At 41.9% G+C, this 19,046-nt stretch overlaps 1 protein-coding gene across 1 annotated transcript; it reads left to right on the top strand.

Annotated features, from left to right (window-relative positions):
* Window positions 1-12,173: 12,173 nt before the first annotated feature.
* On the top strand, window positions 12,174-15,707 carry LOC139629357 (E3 ubiquitin-protein ligase TRIM39-like). Its single transcript, XM_071491921.1, has 2 exons — window positions 12,174-12,600; window positions 12,824-15,707. Exon 2 carries the CDS (start codon window positions 12,833-12,835, stop codon window positions 14,474-14,476), a length of 1,644 nt encoding a protein of 547 aa, XP_071348022.1. The 5' UTR covers window positions 12,174-12,600; window positions 12,824-12,832; the 3' UTR covers window positions 14,477-15,707.
* The last annotated feature ends 3,339 nt before the right edge of the window (window positions 15,708-19,046 follow it).

Below are 19,046 nucleotides of genomic sequence, written 5' to 3' on the forward strand. Positions count from 1 at the left end.
TTAGTAAACGCTTTTGAGACTAACATTATAGTTTGACTGTAGGTCCCTGGTGACAGTGTGGTGCCCCAATGTTATTACATTTTAATAATGACTTTATGAATATTGATTATTATTTCGGTAATTGTTAATAATTAGCTGACAACCAAACATTTGCTCCTACTACTGCTCCCAACAGGAGTTTAAATGTCAATGGGGCCAGAGAAGTTAAAAAAAAGGGCTGTTGTGTTTGAAGAAGTGAGACTCAAATTTTTACAAGAGACACACAGTGACAGTACTAATGAAAGCGACTGGCAAAGAGAATAGGTGGTTGGGAGGTGGTTTTAAGCCATGGCACTGCATTCAGTGCGGAGGTGGGCATCCTGTTTTCTAAAGGTTTTACTCCAACATCGCTGAATGTGCACTGTCAGAAAATAGGGTACAGATGGGGTTCATTTATGTTCCTTAAGGTACAAATTTTGTTAATGTACCCTGGAGGGATCAAAATTGAACCCCTTGGTAAAAATATGCACTCCTGCTCATGAAGAAAGGCACATGAATGGACCAATATGGCAAAAGGACCAAATCTATACCTTTTCCCCCAAGTTTAAGCGTACAAGTGGGGGTGAGTGGGGGGATTTGAAAAGACAGCAAATTTTTTTTATTCAGTTGGATGGATCAGCTTTCCACAGAGGAACGCCTTTTAATGAATGTAACAATGACACAAAAATGTAATTTTCCTTTAAGAATGTAGGTTTGTCAGTGACCCACTCATGATGCCGTAGAGTAGGCACTGTGTGTGGTTAGGTGTGCTGGTTGTTGACAGTAGGTGTGTGTCATTAGCTGCAGGCACAGGGCACAGCATGCTAGCAGAACACAAGCTCGTAGAAAGGTCGTGAATTATGTTCTCAGCGACAGTGAATGTCCAGGCTTGTAGTAAAAAGCCAGTCGGCTTCGAGTCCAGCTGAGCTAAATAGGCTAACTCAACCACCGAGGACCCCTGTTACAGTTCGGAGCTCCAAAGAAGTAAAGGTAATAATTGGCTGCGTCCGAAATTAAATTTGAATGCTACTAACATGAAATCTAGCACAGTAAAATGATCAAAACTGGCTTTGATCATTTTACTGTGTATGTGCCCAATAACGTTGCAGAGAGGAAGCTCTTTTTAAAAAAAACATTAATGACAAATTAAAGATTGTGGGTCAACTGACTATTTGTTTTAAGGGGGGATTTTAACTGTACTGAAGATGAGATTTTAGATCTAAATCATGCAGAGCCTCATCCAACCTCTAAGCAGGCTCTGAAGCAGCTGGTCTCCTCCCTTGGCCTGGTGGACATATGGAGGTTGCACACAATCTGCAGACAGTACACGTGGTCCCACATTAGAGACAAAAGGATGTCTTTAGCTCATCTTGACTGTTTTTATTGTTTTAAATACCATCCTAGTGTTTTTAAAACATGTAAGATTTTGCCAGTGAGTTTTACAGATCATACTTTGGTATGCAGTGTTTTTATTAGAAATATTTTACCTAAAAGCGCCTACTGGCATTTTAATTCGGTTTTAGCTGTTGACCAAAGTTTTAGAGAAGCTTAGTTATTTATGTACTAGTTTAAGACAGAGGAAGAGTGAGTTTACCTGTCTAGGCAGTGGTGGGACTATAGTAAAACTCAGATTTAACTGTTGTATCAGCAGCACACACTCAATGTCACTCATCACAAATGAGCTATGGAGCAGATCATCCATCGGGACCAGACGTACTGTGTGCCTAGCAGGTCCATGGTAGGCAACATCTACCTCATTGGGACGTTTTGGAGGTCTCCAGTTCAGTGGGGGTAAATACTGGGCTGATCTAATTAGATCAAGAAAAGGCTTTTGACTGCACTGAACACAGCTTCCTCTGGAAGACCATGGAGAGGTTTGGATTCAGCGCTGGTCTCATAGCCAAGATCCAGGCGCTGTACAGTGTAATTTGAGAGTGTGCTTAAGATTAATAGTAGCTTGTGTGCTCCTATTAGGGTGCATAGAGTGTTCAAGATCTGTTTTCACCTGGTTTTAATAGTAATTTTTAATAGTAATGTGGTTTTATCTGCTTATGCTGATGATGTTTTTATAAACGATCAGCATGATGTTGATACAGTAGCCAACATTACTGGCAGGTTTTTTGATGTGTCGGTGGAGTGAAGCCCTTGCTGTCAGTGAGTGGCGTGAAGGCCCCCCAATTCTCCCTCATAGCCTGACCTGGAAGAGAGACAGCATCAAATACCTTGGCATCTATCTTGTTAATGAAAATGTGGTGAAGAAAAATTGGAAAAATATCATTGAAAAAGCAGAAGGCAAACTGTCAAAATGGAGATGGCTTCAGCCTTTGATGTCTGACAGAGTAAGAGTGTTGGTTTTAAATAATCTCATAGCTTCTCTGCTGTGGCTCAGATCCAGGCAAAAATGGTCAACTTTTTCTGGGATCGTTTCCATGGGGTGCCACAGTCAGTTCTGTTTTTATCCAGAGAGGAGGGGGGCCAGGGCCTGGTCCACCTGGCCAGAAGAACAGCCACTTTTGGGATACAGTTTACTCAGAGGTATCTAACAGGGCCTTCTGATTTAGTGTGGAGGGATGTGGCCAGCTGCATATTCAGGCGTGTGAACAATATGGGACTGGAAGTTTCTCTGTTTTTAACTGATTTTAAACTTTTAAAGTTAAGTGGGTTGCCTCCATTTTATCAGGGTGTTTTTAAATCCTGTGCACTTTTTAATTGGAAGAACATCCAAGAGTCTGACTGTCTGCACTGGCTGTTAAAAGAACCTCTGATCTGCAGTGGCAGACAAGATGTCTGCAGCAACACCGTGCCTGGGCTGATTGGGGCACTGTGCAGTTGTAAGACTGTCACCTTAAAACAGCTGGTGGATGCAGTGGGGCCAGCGCTCACTGATGCCCAGGCTGGAGCTCTGGAAACAAAAGCTCTCAGTAAAGGAGAGGAGCCTCCTCCTACACCACAGTAGAGGAGGAGCTGAGCCCGACCCCACGGACACCTTCCCTGACCTCCATCTGAGCCCTGGGTCCGAGGAGCTTGGTGGCCCTCTCCTGAAAGTCGGCAACTTGAAGAAGCTGAGCTTCTCTACAAACCTCCACTAAAAAAAGACCTTCAGTGAAGGATTTTACATGGTGCTATCGCCACCAATGCTTTTTTATCTGTTTTAAACAGCAGTGTTGTAAATGAGTGTCCTTTCTGCAGTATACAGAGACCAGAGACCAGTCTACAGAATCTATGCAGAGACGATTTTTCATGTTTTTACTGAGTGCAGGAGACTCACAGAGCTGTTCATTGTTTTAACTGGGATTTTTAACCTTTTTAATGTTGTGTTCTCTGCCCCTGTTTTTATTGGTGGAGTCACATACAACAAAACCAGAAAAACTAAGTGCCAACTTTTACATTTTTTAATAGGAGAAACCAAACTGCCGATCTACCTGACACGCAGAGACAGACTGCAGGATGTGCCCACATGTGATTTTGTGACCTTGTGGAGGCAGAACGTTAAAGCCAGACTGAGGCTGAAGTTCTGCTTCCACAAAGTCACAATGAATATGGGTGTTTTCAAACAGCAGTGGGGATGTGACCAAAATCTATGCAAAGTTTCTGATCAAGGAGAGCTCACTTTTACTAATTATCTTGAAAAGATTATCTATGTCTGACAGTTTTTAATGTGATTCAGTCAAAAAAAAGTCTAACTCCCTCTCTCCCTCTCTAAAATCTGTCTTTTCCTTTTTTAATTTCACCCCCTGCTCTCTTTTCTCCTCCTCTCTTCTCTTGGTTATCAGTTTACGTTGCACTAATCTGTTGATGTTTCAATCCTCACCTTGGCCTAAACCAACCACAGTAATCTTATTTTCTTTCATCCCTACACCTTTTCTGCTTTCTTTCATGCCTCTTCATCTAATAATTCTTTGATCTTCCAGTTTTCAGTAAGTCATCTCTGTGTTTTTCCTCTAGACGCAAGTTTATAAAAGTTGCAGTTTACTGATATGTGATCATTTGTATAATGACAGTGTTGTAGTTGTTTACATGTGGACTATTGTGATTCCATGCAGGCTTGGAGTACCAACCACAGGAGAACCAGACCAGAAAACTGGTTCCAGTGACATTTATTTTGACACTAAGACTTCGAGGCGTCCACTGCATCCACCATTTCCCCTTATGCTCTTTGTCGGGACTTGTTTAACTTTGATGCTGATAAAGAAAGATGAAACCCAGAATTTCCTTGGTTTGCAGAAGTTGGTTGGTTGTTTTGGGTAAAGTGAGATTTTGAGTGTAAATGCTGATGTGATGTTAATTGAACTTCCAATCAACATTTGTTGTAGTAACCTGTGATTTCTAGTGGACACCGGGATCAGTGTTCAGGTTAGGACAGACCTAGGCTTTTTACAGCCCGCGGGCCACATCCGGCCCCTTGACCCTTCCTGTCCAGCCCGCATGTGGTCACTCACAAACAAGAAATGTAAGTGAAAACTAGTTCACGCCATGCACGCTGTGCTGCTTTTATTTTGAAAGTGTGACTTTTATTTATGTACGGACGCATGTGCAGGTGAATGCTTACCGAAAGACCCTCAAAATATCAGCTCATGCGAAAAAAAGAAAGATTGATACCGAATGCCTCAGTTTTAACAAGGCACAGACTGCAAAATATTTATTTTGCAGAAGTCAAAGGAAAAGCTGTGTGCTTAGTTTGTGGTGCACAAGTCACTGTGTTCAGGGCCTACAATTTAAATCGTCACTACGCGACCAAACATGCAGAAAAATACAAGAACTTGTCTGATGAAGAGCAGGTCAAGGAGTCAGATGCTTTGCTAGCTAAACTGCAAAATCAACAAGGATTTTTTACAAAACTTCACGGATCCAGGGATGCAGCTGCCAAGGCAAGTTATGTCATATCCCACAAAATTGCTAGAAAGAAAATTGCTTACATTTGCAAAACAACTATTCAGTATTTCTGAGTTATGTGTTAAAAATAAAATGAAATACTGATGTAATTATTGTTTTCCTGTTTATGACTTGGTTGCTCATTGTCATGTGGCGGCGCGAGCGCTAGGGGGAGGAGAATACACATACACACCTCTAGGTTTTATACATTACAAATGCGGTAATCCGACAATGCCACCCTGGGAATTTCACCCAAGGAATTGTGAACCCTCAATTGATATCAGATATTTTAAAAAGGCATACAGGTTTGTTCTACTCAGGAGGCTGGAGACATGGTTCCATCCATCAATAATATTTATTAACAATTTAGTAACATAAGGATGATCATTAAAAACACAATTCACTCAGTAGCAGGGTAACTGAAAGTAACTGGAGCTTAGGGGCTTACTAGTGGTAGGGTAGGTCCACAGAAGGGGGATCCCAGGAGAAGTCATCCGTCCACAGAAGGGGGATCCCAGGAGAAGTCATCCGAAAGCACACATACATACATACACACCCACACAAGTGGAGTCAATACTGGGAGACTCAAGACACTGCACACAAAAAGAGGGCTCCACCACCAAAGAAGGACACCAGCCCCACCACCACCACCACAGGTCCCCAGCTCCTAAAACAAACAAAACATGATTAGGGGATTACAACTTCCAACATAAGATATAAACCATACAGTGGCCAAATGCTGAAACCTTGACACTGGTTATAAGCAAAATCAAAATGGCCTCCTGCCAGTGGTGTAACCAGAGAAAAAAAAAGGAAAGTAAACTAATAGAAAATAAACTAAAGAAAAGAAACTAATTAGTGCTAAATGATCAATTCAATTAATAAATCAGCACATATATAACGATATATAAATTAACATGAAATGAAGAGTAATATCATCTTACAAATCATATGTATAACAAAATAAACTACACAAGACTATTTGTGAATCAACAGCTGTGTGACTGCACTCACACAACGTAAACCATACCTGAATAAGGCTGCTTAGATGGCAGCTGTATTACTGAAACAAATAATAAATCACAAATAATACAAACAATAAGAAAAGTAAACAACTATACGGAAAAGTAGATACGAAATTACAAATAAATCAGAACATCGCAAAATAGAATCCTGCACGATCACATTTCTTACCATTCACACTTAAAAAACGGGCCCAAGTTAAAATAAACACAAAACAAACATTAAACGATTACAGGCCAAACTACTCGGAGGAAAACAGCCAGAGGCAAAGCAGCAGCGTCCCTGCTGTGTGCGCCACGGCAGCAGCCATCTCTCCAATAAGGCTGCGCACGCCAACAGCAGGCCAGTTCCTACAACGCATGTGTGGCCGGAGCACGGCTGACTCCTCCTCACAGTGGGGCGCTGTGTCACCCTGTGGCACTGATTTGTGGGCGGGGAGCGCACCTTTATATATAGGGGCCTGGGTACACCTGGCGCGCACTCTCTCTTCCTGTTCCGCTCGTCCGTGGTGGTGGCTGTGGCCTGGAGTGGTGTGGTGAAGCCGTGTGGCGTGCTGGCACCAGAGCGTCTTCAGCGTTTTGCCATAATAACGCACGCTCTGCCCTTCAGCGCAGTGCAGCGTGCCCAGCATCAGTGCGTCTTTGGCGTGTCGCCAGAACGACGCGCGCTCTCCTTCGGCGCACGGTGTGGCGGACTGCTGGAGTCATGGGGCTGAACTGCCCTGCTGGGGGCCTGTCGGCGTTGTGGCGCGGTCCCCACGTGACCTCTCGGCGCTCTGTAATGCCCTGCTGGTGAGGCCCAGAAACTATTAAAGCCACCATTTCCTGGACCCACTGCCGTTTTGGCTGCGTTTGGTTCACCCTGGCTGTTTTGGCTGCGTTTGGTTCACCCTGACTGTTTTGGCTCACGGAAGCCGTTTTGACTCCTCAGCTCTTCTGAGCTGTGGGGAAGCGACGTACTAAGGCTCTTCACAGAGCTGGCGTCAGGGCCTATTGCTACTTTACGGATTCTGTTTAGTTCATTAATCAACCTTGAAAAGATTTATTTTGTATTCATTTGTTTAATTTGTTGAACATTGACTGTTGTTGTTTAAGGAACATTATTTACCTTTGTTTGATGGTTTGTTGTTTTTAATTACTTAAAGTATATTGTGTGTGTGTGTGTGTAAGAGTGTTAGGTAGCAATCAAGGGCCATATTAACTGGGAGGCCAGTTTTATAACTTGCTTTCTTGTCTTTGCGAACAGGTGCGGAGGGCCAGGCGGCGACCCAATTCCTGGTGGTGGTATTTTCTTCACGAACCCCTTGTGGGTGTGTGTGTTTGCAGTGTCACGGGTGTTTTTGGTTAGTTATTCCTCCCTCTTGATTTGATTTTGGGCCGCCGTAGCTTCCACAGCCCTGTTCATTCCGCTCTGTGGCCCCAGTACGTAATTACGAGCCAGTACTGTTCAAGTGATATTTTAATTGGTTGTAAAATAAATTTTCTACTTTTCCAAATACGTCTCTGCCCGTGGTATATGGACCTGTGTAGACCTGTGTATAGTAAATTTAACCATATAACCATCTCATATGAGCTATCTCCTGGGGCGAAATTCCCCAGGTGGCGTTGTCGGTACACCCTTTTCCACCCCTCCACTCGCCACACATGCAGATCAAATTAGACCACAAAAATAAATAATAGAAAACTAATGTTAGAGTAGGCTACATACCAATCGGGCAGCGTGAGCTCTCACCCGCAGGAAGACAAGGGAATCTGCAGGCACTAGTCTGATACAGCAGTCATTACCTAAAGCAAAACTGTTTGTAAAATGCCACCGGCAGGAAGTTTGCGGCACAATGAAACTGGGGAGGAACCTACCAGCGGTGATCAGCAGAAAGGTCACTGCTCAGAACACGGGAAGCAACAGCCAGGAGATCTATAAAGTCATAAGCAACCAATATAAGCAGCCTCGCAACAATGACATGCCAAATTGCAAACAACGGAGATTCTCTCCTACCTGCGGCAAAACGGAAGCAAGGGGCACCGGAAACGAGGTGCGCGCTCTCAGCAGGAACGAAAGAGCACCCGAGAGTCACCTGCTTTTATAGTGTGTCCCCTTATGGTGATTGGCCAATAATTACCTAATGATCTGACAGAAAGATCCTCTTAAGCCAAAAGCCGCTACAACAAATCTTTATTCTGCTACAGTCACATCTCTCCTCTTTTCTCCTTGACATTATCACCCTCCTGCAGGTCAGGCCATCTTCCTGTTTGCCAGTCAAAATAGGGTTTTTGCCTCTCCTGCTTTTCTCTGAAGCCCCTACAAACTTGGACGATTCCCTCTGGAGTAAGCAGTGAGGATGGGGTTTGCAGTTTTCCTTTCAGCCGATCAGCAATGTGCTGGAGATAATCCTACACTTTCTAGTGGTATGTAGCGACACTTCAACAGTGAGATGTAGGGGTCGCCATTATAACACAGTTCTTACTGCTTGTTCGACTGAGTGTGACCTAGACTAGATGTGATATGCCTGAATTCCCAGCTTTCCACAAAGTCTTTGAACTCACAAACTATGGACTGTTATCCACACCAACATCAGGAATGCCATGCCTTGCAAACATTGTTTTCATTGCAACTATGACACTGCTGGTGGTGGTGTCTCTCAACTTAGTGACTTCTGACTTCTTTTTCCTCATTTGGTCTCAGTCCACTGGAGCTGAGTGTGTGTCCAGTGTATTTCATTTTATTTGTTCTGACAACACACTTGCTTTCCTTCAGTTTCAGGTTGTTCTCCCTTGCTCTCTCTAGCATCATCTTCAGTCTGTGGTCATGCTTTTCCAGGGAGTCTCCCCAAAGAAGCAAATCATCAATGATGTTCACAGTACCATCTAGACCTTCAGTCATATGAGTCTTAGGCTTCTGAAATACCTCTGGTGCAGATGAAATCCCAAACAGCGAACGGGTGTTAAAGGTGAACAGCTTCAAGCTTTCTTCATCAAGTTTAATCTGCCAGAAACACTGATGAGCATCTAGCACAGAAAAATACTTTGCATCTGGCCTACAGGAAACCACTTCCTTGACAGTGAGCAATGAGTAATGTTCTCATTTGATAGCTTGGTTCAAGTCTTTTGGATCCATGCAGATACAGACTTTTCTGGGTGTGACCACAGTTGCTATACTTGTTAACCCAGTCCATAGGCTCAGTCTGCCTTACTATTACTTACTCCCAATCTAGCTCCTCAACTACTCTGTTCCTGAGTGCCACTGGAATCCCCCTGGGAGCATTACAACAGGTGTGTGGTGTATGGTGCTGACCAGGTAACAACCAATTCCATTAAAGAGATCACTGTAGTCTTTAAGAAAGTCATTCTCTTTTCCCACATCGTGCACTCTCTCTGACTGAGCCTAGTTTCACACGTGACTCCTCCCAGTATAATTAAAACATCTTGTTGTGTGATTTCAAACTCAATGTCGTGTTTGGTCCTTGTGTACAGTACATGTTAGTGCCCTGAGTCTGCTTCCAACATTGAGCACATTAAATGTTTTAAATGACATTGCATTGCGGTCTGGACAAGTGTCCAGTTTATAAGTCACAACTTTATTATTTATTCTCAAACTTTCAGTCCAGTTTCCTTCCTCAGATCCTGCAGACTCCATCACTCTGATCTGTTTTTCTCACTCAGTGTTTACTGTGCCAGTGAACATTTCTTTTCCACTCTCACTTTGCTCACTTGCATGCAGTTTCCTTCCTTGTTGATGCCATTGACCCTGTGATTTACACATCTTGGAAAAATGATTTTTCTTGTGGCATGATTTACATGTCTGTCCAATCACAGGACATTTTTTATTTCATGCTTAAAGCCACATCTGCTGCAACTTGACTGTTTTTGTTCAGACTTTCCTTTGCTGACTTAAATTTTGGCCTGACTTCTTACTCTGTTAACTTCTGTTTCTTCTGTCAGTGGTTTGATTTGACTGAATGTAATCTCACTTTCTGGTGTCAGATCTGCTTCAGTCTGCCTCTCACCTGGTTGTTGTACCACATACTATTCTGTCTCATAGAGCACAGAAATATAATTGATATTATTTTTATTATTATTATTGTTATTATTGATGTATAGATTGTTATGATGATGATAAAAATATATGCTTGTTCTTCATCATGACTCCTATCTAGATTTAAAGAGAGTAAATTATGGATTTGGAGCTCAGACCATCAGACAAGGATTTAGACTGTGTCACAAACATTAAACAGCAATCATTAGGGGTGTCACTGGACCTAGCCTTGGACCAGGCTTTGTCTCTGGTGGATGGATGGGAGTGTTGTGGAGACTGTTTTGTTTTTTTTTAATAAAGGGGCTGTCTGTCAGCAATCACATCAAAAGAGTGAAATGTTCTAATAATAAAAAAACTATTATGAATGTCAGAGGTTGAAAAATCATTTAAAAAAATCTTGAACATACAATCAAAGGGAAACAGTTTTTAATTCATTATATTGCAGAACTGTGGAGAACATTGCATCTGCAGGAAAAAAGCGCCGTGTCAACCACTGTGATAGCAGACAGACTTTGATGACCACGCTCCACCACCACTGTGGTGTTTCCTGCCTGAGGAGCCTGGTGTGCTGCTGAGGGGACGGCCACAATCCTCTGGACCTCTTCAAGTAGCTGAGTTTTACAGATACACTGAACTGATTCGTGGCTGACTATGATGAAGCTTGATAACATAAAAACAGCATCTTTACATTACAGTTGATTCAAACAGAAAATAGATCAATGACATTCTTAGACTTCTCAGATTATTGGTGCATATATGCAGTTCTTTGAGATCAATGCTATTTAGATAGGTGAAATATACAGTATATATAAATATATATATAACACTGTGAAGTTACATCCACCTACATGGAAAGTGGCTGACAGGCCTCAGACTTCAGAGGGTTAAGGATTTTCTGTTTCTATCTATAGTAACTTGTCTATTTACTTCTTTATGTCTGGGGTGTCAGGTACTTTCCCTTTTACTCACAGCCTCAGTACATAATGAACATTTACTTTCTCTTTCAGTCTCCTATCTGGACCTGTTAAGGTAAGATTTCACATTACAAACCAAAACACTTTCTTAAAGCTACATATTTTAACTTATCTGAAGTGCTGATATCCATCAGAAGATATATTTGTTGTTTTAAGAACCAAAAACCCTCTCAGTGTAGTTTTACATCTGCTCTCTCAGGCTTCTCTCTGGAGCTCCAGTAACAACATGTCAGTGACCCAATCAGAAGAGAGGCTCTGAAGAGAGGCCCTGAAGAGAGGCTCTGAGCCTCTCTTCTGATCGGCTCACTCTGGTTGTGTGTAACAGAGCGTATATGTGTTGTGGACACGCCTATGTAAGCATGCTTTGCTTACATTTGGTGATAGGGCCGTCTTTGATGTGTATAGGCGAGGATGAGCTGTAGAAAGACTCTCTTGTCTCCTCTCTCACTGTCAGTACTAAAACTTGATCCATCTTGCCAAATCCATAGATGAGTTTACTTTGCCAGATGCTTACACTTATTTTTTCTACTTTATTTTTTCTCCTTCTCACTTTTTCGGCACTAAACCAGACCAGGATCTTTATCCTGAACCCGGAGCTATGAAGTCTGAACAGAAGAGACTGTCCTCCTGTAAGAAACAAACTCATAGGCTGTCTGTCAGCAGGTTATTATGACCCATAGTTGTAAATGTAATATATGTATATAGTATATTGAATTTCCATATATGACATATATGAACATATAAAATAAAAGCACATATGTAAGAATTATATATGAACCCTTAGAAATTGGAACAATTTCATATATTGACATATATCTAGCCCATACAAATATGTATGCTAATTTATGTTATACTGTATACATATGTTCTGTAAATATATATCCATCCCACAGCCTGTTCATATATGTTATATACAGTAGGGTCAATACAATTAAGGTGAAAAAAAAAATAGAGTTTTTATCTCATGTTGTATGTTGTTTTTATAAACACAGCATAAATATTCATTATTTATATATATATATATATATATATATACATATACAAATTTTGCTGTGGGTAATATATGTTATAAATGTATATAATATTCATATATTCGGAGGATGTATATGTGTGATAATGACATAAGTGACATCACGTTTTACAGGGTACTCAGATTTTTAGAAAAAGGCAATTTGGACAATAATTGAAACATCCACCTAAACACAGGACCTCAGAGAATGTTATGATGTATGATATATGCTCAACACAATCACATCATGACATCTACAGTATACGTATGAAAATGCTCTCACTCAATAAAGTAAATAACAACCTAGTTTCACATCACATGCAGAGTCTCTGCCATATGTAGGTTCACAGCTGCTGTCATTCAGTGGTGATAAACAAAACAGGATTGATTAAATACTTAAGGCAGTGCAGCTGATGTTTGAAGGGACTAACCTGTCAACAACCAAACAGGAAGACAAAGCAGGTAGGCCTACTTTGAATGACACACACACATACACACACACCCCTCACTTGAAGGAGGTGGAGCAGCTGTGGAGGGTGGGGGAGTGCTCCAGCGACTCATTTCCTGGTTTATAAGTGAGCGTTAGCTGTGCAGGAGCCGACATGAGTCTCTGAGTCTGAGGATTAAAAAACTTTATCAGGATCATCAGACTTTTCTCTTCAACTCACAAAGGTACAGTCAGTTATATTTAACAGGTTCACACACTCACAACTACAAACAAATCAAGACACTAATTCTCTGTAAACATTACATGGGGAGCCAGAGGAGGGTTGTTACATAAAGTGTACTATAACAATCATATCATGTACGACCTATCTCGTGTTTTAATGATTCTAAGGATGATTGTGTATCTGTAGAAGATTTGAAGTGATTTGAGTTTCACTTTTGTTCTCAGTGCGTAACCATGTCAGCCACCAGCTGTCTGCTGTCTGAGGAGCAGTTCCTGTGCTGCATCTGTCTGGATGTTTTCACTGATCCTGTCACTATACCATGTGGACACAATTTCTGCAAAGACTGCATCACACAGCACTGGAATGTGAACAATGTTCACTGCCAGTGCCCCATGTGTAAAAAATATTTTAAAACACGACCTGAGCTGACTGTCAACACCTTCATATCTGAGATGGCTGCTGAGTTCAGACAGTCGACTGGAAACAAAGGCTCAGAGATACAAGTGGCCAAACCAGGGGACCTCCCCTGTGACATCTGCAGCAGAACAAAACTGAAGGCTCTGAAGTCATGCTTGACGTGTTTTGCCTCCTACTGTGGTTTTCACCTGGAGCCTCATCTGACAGCCGACCCGCTGAAAAGACATTCACTGGTGGATCCTGTGGTGAACATAGAAGACAGGGTGTGTACAAAGCACAAAAAACCATTAGAGCTGTTCTGTAGGACTGACCACACGTGTGTGTGCTCACTCTGCACTGTTTCAGAACACGTGGCACACAACATTGTTTCTCTGAAAGATGAATATGAAGCAAAGAGCACAGAACTGGAGCAGGTAGAGGCTGAAATCCTGCAGATGATCCAGGAACGACAGCTGAAGATCCAGCAGATTAAATGCTTAAAGATGCACTGTAAGGAGGATGCAGAAAGAGAGATAGCAGATGGTGTTCAGATTTTCACCGTTCTGATGCAGACTGCAGAGAGAGGTCTGAACGAGCTCATCGAAGGGATTGAAGAGAGGCGTAAGATGACAGATGAACAGGCCAACCACCTCATCAGTGAACTGGAACAAGAAATCTCTGTGCTGACACTGAGAACTGCTGAGGTCCAGCAGCTCTCACACACTCAAGACCATCTTCTCCTCCTCCAGAGCTTCACTTCTGTGAGGATGGCTTTATGCACCAAGGACTGGACAGAGGTCAGTGTCTGTCCACCATCTTATGAAGGGACTGTGGTGAAAGCTGTGGATGAGCTAGTGGAGATGCTCAGCAGAGGAAAGCAGCAGCTGCTTCATGAAGCCAGGCTGAAGAGGGTCCAGCATTATGCAGTGGATGTGATTCTTGAACCTCAGACAGCTAATCCCTGGCTCATCCTGTCTGATGATGGGAAACAAGTCAGTTGTGGTGAGGTGAGGAGGGACCTGCCTGACAACAAGGAGAGATTTTCTCTTTATGCTACTGTTTTAGCACAGCAGAACTTCTCCTCTGGAAGATTTTACTACGAGGTCCAGGTTAGAGGGAAAACGGACTGGACTCTTGGAGTGGTCAAAGGGTCAGTCAACAGAAAGGGAATAATCCCACTAAGCCCTGTGAACGGCTACTGGGCGGTGGGTTTGAGGAATGGAAACGAGTACCTTACTCTAGCCAGCCCTGTTGTCAGCCTCAGTCTGAACCCAGGACCTCAAAGGGTGGGGGTGTTTGTGAGTTATGAGGAGGGTCTGGTCTCCTTTTATGACCCAGATGCTGCAGTTCATCTGTACTCCTTCACTGACTGCTGCTTCACTGAGGAACTCTGTCCCTTCTTCAGCCCTGGTCTTCATCACGGTGGCATGAACTCTGCCCCTCTGATCATTTCACCTGTCAGCCACACGGATCAGATTTGATTTTGTTATTTGAGAAGAGGAAGTAACTTGTAAAATGGACTGCATTAGTGTTTTTCACATTCATCCGTTCACACACACACATTCACACAACACTTGTTCTATACATAGCAGTTTTCAAACACACACACACTGACTCACAGACCAATGGTATAACATAGGGGTCAATTTGGGGTTCAGTATCTTGCCCAAGGACAGTTTGACATGGAACCACCAACCTTCTGATTAGTGGAGGACCAGCTCTACCTCCTGAGCCACAGCTGCCCCAGTCAAAAGGTTAAAGGTTAACCCTAACCCCATGTCAGCTGAATAACTTTCTATGGCTCATACTCAGCCAGGTGTTATTCTGCATGTTAACGGAAGCAGTGTTGATTCCCTCTGTGATCTTGTAGCAAAAAATCCGTCTTTGTGCTGAAAAAAAAGATACATTTATATATTCTAGTGGAGGGGTGTCCTAAGAAAAATAATAATGCATGTCATCACAGGTTGACACACATCAACAGAAAAGCAGGATTTGGTCACACCACATCTTGACATATGTGTGACTCCTTCTGTCCATACGGTGTGTTTAATTTGTGCCACAGGTGTCAATTCAAATGAATCAAATGTCATCGGTCTCTGTGACGCTGCTGACCTGAATTGCGCTTTAATCCAGCTAAGTGACTGTGTGTTTGAAACTAAGGTGTCAAAATGTATTTGTATGTTTCAGCAAACTCAGTCCTGTGTGAACATACGTGTACAACGTCAACACCTGAAGGTTCACAGGTGACATTTTTATTTTTATTTTTATTGTTATTATTATTATTACTATTATTTTTATTATCTGGCTGGCACCAAGACCATTACTTTTTTTGCACTGGCTGAGTGAAATCCAGCAGAGGAGCATGAATCTGGACCTGATCCATCCCCAAATGATTCCACTTTTTTACTGATTATTACTGTTTTTATTTTGTTATTATTTTTATATTATTATATTACTGTTTTTCACAATCACTATTACTTGACACTGTAAAACTATCATTTCTAGTCTTTTATCTTTATGTTCACTTAAATGAGTTGGTGCCACGTATGTTTTTCTTTAATTATATCAGCCTGTATTTAGTGGTACTGCAGTGTACTGTAGATGTACTGTATACAGTCTTATTTAGTGTATATGGTGTAGAAATGTGTAAACCATTTGTTTGATTATGTTCTGATAACACTGGTCATGTCAATAAATCAATCATGAATTTGATCTCATTGAGCCTCCCAGACATTTATTCTCACTTTGAGGAGATTAGATGTTGGGGTTAAGTCTGGAGAAATGCCACATGTTGTGAAAAAGATAAAGAATCAGACCTGTCTTTGTGGTTTTTATTCAACACAGCATTTGCAAATGGGCTCAGCACAGATATTAAAGGTCCCCACAAAGTGAGAGCCTTGAAATGAGAATGATCCAGTGTCCACCCCCAGCTGGCAGTTAAGTTGAGTCTAAGTGGAACAGCTTCTCGTCTACAAAGAGGTTAAAATGAGGTCACACATACATGATGGATTACATTTTCTCATTACAAGAAGACAATCACACTTTCTGTTTGGATATTTGTTCCTTCCCTGACACAGGTGTAACACATCAGGCTGAGGAAGACAATCACACTGGAGGGAAAATGCAGGACAAAGATAGGTTTGTCTGGTTTGTCATAGTTAGCTACAGTTCAGTCCCCACGTGTGTTTCCATATGTTCCTTTTTTCTATTTTTTAGCATCAGTTTGTTGTAAGTTTCTGGACAGTGTCAGTATTAAAGTATTTTCAGTGCACCTTCCAGCCCTCATGTTTGTCTGTAATTGGGTCCAGTTAACGTGGGTGTACTGCAGAAAGCATGGTCCTGTCATCCTGACATTTCCTCTATTCTAAAATTCATCCTGTATAAACCTGTGAAAGTGATATTTTTAGAGTATGGTGTGGATTTCTGTTTGATTGTACTAGCTGTAGCAGCTCACCAGCCCTTAGTCTTAGTATATGTGTGTAGTACATGGTGGCCTTTATATTTGGCTCAACTGATTTTTATCAATTCATAACCCTTCACAGTCCACTATGGTGTTTTGGTACTTATAGAACCTTCATCAGTGTGTGACCTTCATGCAGCTGTTAAGTGAGTTGTTTCACAGTTAGTTTTTCATTAGCCCACAGCCAACATGATTATTAATACTAATATTAGGATGAAGATGAAGAGAGCACATCAGTTGTCACTGAGGCCAACAGAGGTAGATGTAGGGAAGGCTGCGTATGGTTGTAACACTTTGCTTCAGCACCTGTAAGTCACTGAATTTTTGAGCTAGAGTTTCCAAATTTTTCTACAAAGTACCCACATTTGTTTACTACAAATGGAACCAACTCAAATCTCTGCAAGAATATCACAAAACTCGTGAGTTGATGTGAAATACATGATGTTCCTTTGTTATGTTGGGACTCAGATCATTCAGTGTGGGGGAGACCACATGTTCCTTTGTCCGACAGACAAAGAAAGGGCCCTGTGAACATTATTCCCCATAATCCTTCACTTTTCACACCTGATGAGTACCTCTCATACAAACGCTCACTGTCCACTGTTCACACGCTTCTCTCTGGCCCTTGCTGTGGTGCTGTAGGAGCAACAAGGCTACCAGCACCAGGCTAGCATAAGACTGCTACCTAAACCAACAGCTCACAGCAGACTGCTCCACTTTACTCTTCCTCAACAGCAGCAATGCGAGTGCCTGCTTAAGGAACCAAGAGTGAACAAGTTTACTTCAATGCCAGCTGCTACAACACCAAGTCTGCAGCTTATTCCCGAGAACAGGAGCAACAGCAAGAAGAACAAAGGAGCAACCGGGGCTTCCTCTGGAAAACTCACATTCTCCCTCCCCCACATGCCTTGTGTACTCAGCAGCTGGTAGCTTTAAGGTCATGTGGTCACAGAGACCATTTTGAGTCGGCCAGCTTCCCTTTGTTTGTGACACACACACACACACACACACACACACACACACACACTTGTAGATAGTAGATTAGTAGTAGATTGTCTTTAATATTGCACAAGGAAAAATCTTGCCAACCTCTTTTCAGTAGAACTTACATCCTTCAACTTTACTTACTCTTGATGTGTAGGTCAACTAATTACAACTTTGGTTGTAATTATCAATTAAATTATTAATCAAAGTTCCAAATCAACAGTAACCAATTTGAGACTGTACAATATTGGCTATCTTTCGCCGTTAAGGCTGGTGCCCCCTGAGGGTGACCGTGAACTGTTCATACAAGGAATTGCTGACTGCTTAGCCTACCTCCACTATCATTCTGTTGGCTTTATTTTAATTGTATGATTTTCTTTTAGTTTCTGGAGACACAATCCAGCTCCTGGATCCTCCACAGAAGCTCCTACCTGACACATGTGAGTATAATTGTCATATACATTATTTTAATTGTCACATACCTGCAACTGAATAAAATGCCTCTTTGATCCTTTGTGTTTGCAGATGGCTAGGGAAAGTGATAAAAAATATTGAGGAACTGCTTCAGGGCAAGGTATACCCTTCTTATCTCCCTGCATTTGCTTTGGATAGACCTCCGTCACCCACAGTATGTAAGAATGTCCCTGATGCCAAGAATCGCAGACCTATACAAACTGACTTAACGGTGCTCAAGGCCTGGCTACATTGAGTCTGTTTTCTGATCTGTGGCTCAAGAAGACTGCACAGATAAACTATACTATTACTCCCACAGGTACTCATCAGGGAAGGCCAGTGGGTTAGGCCCGTCTCTTAAGACCCTTGGAGCAGGTGGATCACATGCTTGTTGTAAAATCTGAGTGCCTCTATCAATAGGCCCCTCCTCGAGGAAAGGACATGCCATTCTTGGGATTTTAGATGTGTGCTCCTTGAGGTTTTTTAGAACAAGCTATTGGGTTAGGGTTGCTGCTTATATGCCTAGCCTAGTCCTCTGGGTAGGCCTATTAAAGAACCTATTAATCAACCTATTAACAAACTCACCTGAATGCAAGGTATTAGGCTGACAATTTTCCAGCAATGTCCTTGTGAATTTCATTGTGACACAGACTTCACTTACATTATGGGTTCATGGCGGCCCCCTGTGGCCTATGAAATAAGGGTAGGCTTAATAGCCTTACAAATCACATTTGAGTTATGTGCAAATTGTGTGAGGTGTGTAAAGTGTCATTTTTTGTATAATTGTTGCTGCAATTCAAAATTTTCTCTCTTGGAATTGATAAAAGTAATCCGCATAATTATCATAATGTAATGGCGGGAATTGAACCTGAATCATTTATGCTATAGCACAATCACTTAACCAGTCCCCCACAGAGTTTTTAGAGTTCACGTAGACCTGAGTTAATTTAAACAAATTAACAAGATATAATACATAATCTTAGGAACCAAGTAAAAATACAGGCTAGTTCAAATTCATACATGTCAAATTGTGGTCTTTCACATGACAAAAACGTGAGGACAAGGCTTGGTGGAACTATCGTTTGGTACGCTGTTTCTGACGGATGGAATTCTTTGAAATACCGCTAACTTAAGCTTGGCTAGTTCTGTATCAT

This window comes from Trachinotus anak, unplaced genomic scaffold (assembly GCF_046630095.1).
Source record: "Trachinotus anak isolate AG129_WGS33_773 ecotype Australia unplaced genomic scaffold, CSIRO_AGI_Tana_v1 ptg000012l, whole genome shotgun sequence".
Taxonomy (NCBI): Eukaryota; Metazoa; Chordata; class Actinopteri; order Carangiformes; family Carangidae; genus Trachinotus; species Trachinotus anak.